Source organism: Taurulus bubalis (genome assembly GCF_910589615.1).
Source record: "Taurulus bubalis genome assembly, chromosome: 1".
NCBI classification, from domain to species: domain Eukaryota; kingdom Metazoa; phylum Chordata; class Actinopteri; order Perciformes; family Cottidae; genus Taurulus; species Taurulus bubalis.
In genome coordinates this window covers 32,201,882-32,208,557 of record NC_136589.1, presented here as the reverse complement: position 1 = coordinate 32,208,557, position 6,676 = coordinate 32,201,882, and the positions used below count along the sequence as shown (strand labels likewise).

Genomic DNA, 6,676 nt, shown 5'->3' with positions numbered 1-6,676 from the left:
GCTCATGAATTCAACCACTGCAAGAGGGGCACTAACACCTGGTGCTGAGAGCTACAGAGGAGAGGAAGTGGTCAGAGAAAAATAGGTCAGTTTTAGGTAAGTCTAAATATAAAACAATTGACAAGATATGTTGGTGGTTAAGCTTCGGTGTCAGGATCAAGTGACAAGCATGTCATTGCCAAGATGCCAACACTGGCTACACATTTAGATTTTGCATTCAGGAATATAGCTAGCTTCATCATGCTGCACTTGCTGTGAGTACCAAATAATGCAAGTCTATACCTGATTTTTTTTTTTTTTAAACCTGGAGGCACAGAAATCTATTATAGTTTCAAGCTTTCTTTGCTCTCCCCCTGCTGAGTAAAGAAGTGTCATGTCATCATGAGATGACTGGCAGCTCTGTTATAAAGGAACGATAAAGACAACACCCAACTAGAGTAAATAATTACCTCGAAAATAATCCAGTTACATTTAACCAACTACCACACCGCTAGAGGCTGTATAAAGACACTGAGCTAAGTCAAGCTACACCCATACATATCTCTTGAAGGTCAAAGTTGAGGAGTTGTAGGTGAAAGGTGTCTGTCTGAACAATACAATAATACAATTAAAGCCCCTTTCGTAAAGTCTCCCCACATGTTTGACACCCTTACCATGTAGTCAATGGAGAATTAGATGAGATGAACTTTAGAGAGAGAACATTATCTGGGGCAATATCACCTTTACAAACAAAGATGTCTGCATCTTCTACAATGAGCTAATCATTTTACTGGACAAATCACCTATTCATGCAACCTTCAACCCCCACAGGTTTATTTTACACACTGTGCACAATAAACAGCCCAGCATCGCTCACACCACTCTAAACAAGTCACAAGTTACAACTCAAAAGTATACAGTGTGTAAACGTTTAATGTGGTAAAATGTGTACAACATACATGCTATCCTAAACAACAGAAAATGTGAGAAAAATAGTGATATAGCTAATATATAAATAAGTGATTTTCCTATTTTCATTTACTTGTTACAGTTCCCCATTGAAAAGTTGCAATAGTTCTCTAAAAAAGCTTGATCCAGCTTCAAAACAAAGGCCAGAACTATTTGATAGTGAATATGTTATAACATAACTGGGAGACATTCCTCGTAGAAGCCTCAGGGGTCAAGGAGTTCAGCAACAGTCAGGATAATCAAGCCAAACAAGATGTAGCGAGGCCATGAAACAACTTAGCAAAGGGTCTGCTGAAAAGCTGTTTAGTCACGAGCAACTCATGTGTGTGACAGTATGACGCATCAAGCCAGATCCATTTAGATACATATGCCCCCTTTCACCTCAACCACTGTCCTGAATCAGGGGTCGTCCCTCAGCCAGCCCAGAAGCCTCCTTCCCTATGCATAGTATTGTAGTGTTTCCTTGTTCCTTACTTCTATTTAAACCTGTTTGGTGGGCCTCGGGCTTGGCTGCAGGACTAAACGTTGTAAATTTAAACACATACATAAATAGATACACAGCCGTGTCTTCTTGTGTGTAGCTCTAGGAGACTGCATTGTATTATGTGGTGCTATTTTGTCTACCTCCTGGTGTTTTGTGTTAAGTTAGGCGATAGACCTTTAACAGCGTTGTATCCCGTATGCCACAATTTTCCTTGGCATATAGAACAATATTGTTGTTTTCAGATTAGTTCTGAGTACTTTCACAGCATAACTACAATGACAGGTGTGGTTACAATACATACGTTTGTCCAGAATTAGATATGCATCCATAAAATAAGTCTCCCTCTGGCTGGTCCACTCGCCACTATTGTAGAAACTTGCCCACTTTACGACACACCAACCTGTCAGCAGTTACACACAACAAAGTCACATTTTTACCTTACAGGTCAGCTTTCTGATGCTTTGGTGCCAGCAGGTTCTTCGGACGCGGTTACCAAGTTAGCTAGCTGTTAGCTTACTGCTACATTAACGTAGATGTTTCTCTGGTCGATAGTGTTGTGAGAGTATTAATAGTGCGCGTGTATCTTCCTAAAAACGTCTCCTAGCGTTGACGGCACTGCCTTTCACATATTCATTAGCTCCGGAGTGACTTTAACTGACGAGCATCGTCCATGCTGAGTTACTTCTGCCGTTACTACCCGTGACAGCGTCGAGACATTGGATTCTGACAAGGACGAGCACAGTGGCATTCTGGGAAATGAAGTCTGAACGAGAAGGGGCATGTTTGGATAGGTCGGTTAAAGGGGCGTGAACTTGGCAACCAACTTGCTCCGAATAATTTCTCCCGAGTTACTTATTGACCGTGAAGTTATCAGTTTTACCGCGTGTGATGATCTACAGAGAGCCACACAGCCACAGAGGTGATGCACCACAGTTTTATCCTAATCATGCCAAATATACACTGTAATGGTGTCTGTGGTAGGTCCAAGTATCAGATATTTCAGTTGTTTAAATAAAGCATATACAAGCTAGCAAACTAACAAACATAAAATGGAAATATTTTGATCTTTAAGTATGATCATTGATGTTTAAGGCAATACATACATGTTAAACTGTGTCGATGCAAACATTGGAAAAGAATTTGCACAGAATAGTGCAGTTAAATTATTTGCATCGAAGCAAATACACTTATTTATATTTACCCATTGCACAAAACATACAAATTCAACTCCTAAGATCCTACTTACATAACTGTGAAACATATACATACACAATTGGGCAAAGTAGTATTTGTGAACAAAATTATAATAGCAAACAAAACATTTTCAACAGGACTACAATTACCTTTTTGTAAAAAAATTAAAATAAAAAAAGAGGACTGGAAAACCTAATCAACCTCAACAGAGCACAGTGTAGGACTAGCTTTTTCCAAATGTAACAACAAAAAAGTCTATCTGGGTAGATACATCCGCTTAAACTCTTGGGTACACCACCATAGCATTTTATCTTGCCTTGTATTTTAGGCAAACTCATGGTTGATTGCTGTCCTATACTTTCAGTTGGTGAGGCTGCCATGTTTGCCGGTCCACAGCTCTCTGAGCTCCACCTCGCATCCAAGATCTCTGAGGGCTGCTTTACCCACATCACCACAGTCTTGATGGGTCCTCAATGCCTGGGTTATGAGGTCCTCTGCTCCCATCTCCAAGATTGGTTTGCTTAACTCACTCATACGTCCAACCAGGTTTCTCATGACCATACACGCCTGTTTCTGTTTATAAAGAAATAAAACAGGGACATAGAGTTCAGACTATCAGAGGAACAGTTTTTAATTAAGCATTCACTATTATTAATGACTTCACATTGACTGACCTGCACATTGACTGAATCTTTGTGTGTCTTCATAGCCTGCACAGCCGCCAAGACACCTCCATATTCCATGATGACTTTGCAGTTGTTGGGTTTTCGCAAAGCAAGGACCGAGAGGCATGCACAGCCATGCTCACACACCTACAGCAGAATGTGAATACAATTTATTTATAATTCAACTCAATTTTTAGCCAACAAAATACATTAAAAACAACCAATATTCAAGTTTGTATATTAAATAAAAGGTAAATACTACCAATTAGTGTGTAGGTATGATATTAAACTCACAGCAGAGTTGTTCATGTGTTTGTTCATGGCAATTACAATGAGCTCGACTCCTCCAGAATCAACAACTGCATCTTTCACATCATCATTTCCTGCGACAGCTCGTATTGCACTAAGGACCTGCCGAACCAACTCCTGCAAGAAGAATATCAGCTCAGTGAGCATAAAAAAAACATGGAATCAGTTTGTATCACAATCCCGTGTTGTTAAGTTGGCTACCGGTTTCTCATAGCTGTTCGCAAGCAGTGTCATGATGAGCTTCAATCCTCCAAGATCGCAGATGTCTTGACAGAACTCATTCCTTACAGCCAGACGGGACAGAGTGGCACACAGCTCACTCAGAACAGAAGTATTATCAAAGTGAGCTGTGAGGGAGGCACACAGGAGATACATAAAATACATTAATGAAATCAGTCTGACTAAGAAAAAGACAAAATAGTTGAAGTTATTATGCTAAACACCCACATAAACTAGGCATCAGCTGGCCTCACCTTTCGCAGCGTCAACTAAAATCTTTAGTCCATTGTGCTCAAGAACAATAATCTTGGCGTGTTCATGAGCATTCCCAAACGTAACGCGGACATCATCGTCAAAGGTCATGAACCTCAGACCTGCAGCAGCTTCCTTGATCAGCTCAGCACATCCACTGTGTTGTGTAATGGCACCGGTCAGAAGAGGCAGGATGCCCCCTTTTACCAAATTCTGCCTGTTCTGTTCATGTTTCAAACAGCAGTGACGCACAGTGCAGATGGCTGCACGCATCACAGAGGTATCTGCCTTATGCTCCTTAAGGACATTCAAAAGGAACTGCTGGCCCTCTGCATCCAGCAAGTCTGGCTGCCCATCTGTCAATGCAGCCAGAGCAAACAGTGTAGTCAACACAGCTTCCTGCTCCTCCACACTCTTTTTGCAGTAAGAGAGGATGATGGGGTAGGCGTATTTTTGGGCAGCCAGGTACCTCTGGGCAAATCCAAGTGAGCATAGCTCAGTGAAGCGTTTTATGTCTGCCGTCACTTCCTTTAAACCGGCAGAATCCTTTCCAGTGCGGAGGGAATTCAACACCTGAAAGTGAAGAAAAAAAAAAGACTTGAGATATTGACACTTTTGCAGTCAGCAATCCCCGTTCAAAAAAACAAAACGTACCTGTAAGACCTCGTGTGTTGGCTCCTCTTGTTTGTCATCACCTGAGACAGCTGGTACAGCTTTTACTATACAATAGAGGTTCACACCTGCAGCCACACATACGATTGGGGTTAATGACACAAAATACCAAGCACAAAAAGGAAAATTAAAGAACAATCATAATTCAGTAAGCATGCAAAACTAAGTTGAGACGCAGACGAGCAGGTGCTTACGAGTGGGTTATCTGGTATCTAACTGCACACTTTGAAGGGGGTGACAAAAATCTGAATGTAAGAATATGAACTATCCAAATAGGATTACCTAAAAAACAGTCACACTGCAGCCTAACTCTGTGTGATTTGGGTGACAATTATTCAAGTTAATTAGGGGATGGCCAATACATTACCATTTAATACTTAAGCATCTTAAACTCAGCATAAAAGTTACAAATATGTGTATATGTGGCAGTCTGTAAGTCCCCTAAAAGGGTTTAAATGTATCCACATTTTCAAGAAACAGCTAGACATACTGATATCTAGCACTTATATATAGATAGTATATATAGATCATAACAGGCTTGGCCTCATTCATGTCAGTCACTGTTCTTTCTAGCTACGTTACCTTGAGAAACAAACTGCTCCACAGCCTCCCTCAATGCCTCATCAGGATCCATCTCAAACTCCTCCATGTTTTCCTTGACAGCAGCATCAAAGGTTTCCTGTGTGATCCTCCGCTTCTCCATGTTTGCCATTAATATCCCAAATTAAGTATGTAACAACGGTGATGCGAAACCTGATTGTGTCTATTCAGTTTGATCAAAGTAGCTAGCAATAGCTAATGTTAGCCAATAGATGTTGTGTTTCTGCTCTTGTTGAAGACTGTCTGTTGGATTTCACAAAGTTACTGGCACATAAAGATGTTGAAATGTAATGTTTTTTCCCCACTTAATAAAAATATCGTCATGAATATCACGAGTCAAAGCACTTAACTGCTACCACCGCCCAGAGATAACTAGCGGATGATGAACCGTCCACCGCTGTCGATTTACGCAAGTTCCGTAATCGTTGTGTTCACTGCTTGAAAGCATGGACGTACTTACAGCGTTCAAAAGGGCGTGAATCGTGCGGAACAGTTTAGTGAATAGTAACTTCCTCAACGGTCCTATTCCTATATAGCCTCGGTCGGAACATGCGCTGCAAAACATTAGTTCCACCAATACGCCGTTTCACCTGAAGACAACAATGTCATGACTTGTATTTTATCACGAGCCACTTTCTTCCGTATCAAGAAGAGGGAAGCGCTGCGTGATTATCCACCATATAGTTTACAAGCAGGTACTTGTAAGTGAAAGCTATTTTCGACAACTTTCCCTTCAAATTAAAAGAGGCATTCTATTAATGTATAACATCCCCATGATAAACTCGGCAAACTCCTATGTCTAGTGGATGTATATGAAATACCCTTTCGAGGTAAATCTATTTATTTGTGTTGCTGTTGTGTCACTAAAAGAGCCTTGATTACACGAAAATGTAATATACTATTAAGTATGCTAGTATTTAAATAAAAAATACATTAAAAAAACCTCAGAAGTAAACCTTATGAGATAGACATTTACATGATGCCTTACTTACTCAAATTGTCATAGTTTTGACAAGCTAAATATATTGACTGATTAAGTCCACAGACGGTCAGTCTGAGAAGGAGGACCAACAAATATTATAGTCCTCCATAATAAACATCTGCAAAAACTAACAAACAACGGATCAGTGTTTACTCACTTTAAGGCATGCAGTTGTTGTTCTTTGCCACTAGAGGTCAGCGTTGTACGATCTACAAACAAGTATCCTCTTACAGCTCAGACTAATAGTATTTGCAATGAGACTGCTGTGCCTTTGGGTACAAGCTGGAGCTTTAGGTCTGAAAATATGATCTGGACCTTTTTATGATTAAGTGGGGAGTCAAGATTGGACCA

At 40.5% G+C, this 6,676-nt stretch overlaps 1 protein-coding gene across 1 annotated transcript; it reads right to left on the bottom strand.

The window, feature by feature from the left end:
* Nucleotides 1–2,377: 2,377 nt before the first annotated feature.
* On the bottom strand, nucleotides 2,378–5,446 carry armc6 (armadillo repeat containing 6; the record flags this gene model as incomplete). The annotated part of the gene is made up of 7 exons (XM_079224826.1): nucleotides 2,378–3,199; nucleotides 3,301–3,438; nucleotides 3,586–3,717; nucleotides 3,802–3,947; nucleotides 4,074–4,644; nucleotides 4,726–4,811; nucleotides 5,326–5,446. 7 exons carry the CDS (start codon nucleotides 5,444–5,446, stop codon nucleotides 2,987–2,989), a joined length of 1,407 nt encoding a protein of 468 aa, XP_079080952.1. The 3' UTR covers nucleotides 2,378–2,986.
* Nucleotides 5,447–6,676: the final 1,230 nt, after the last annotated feature.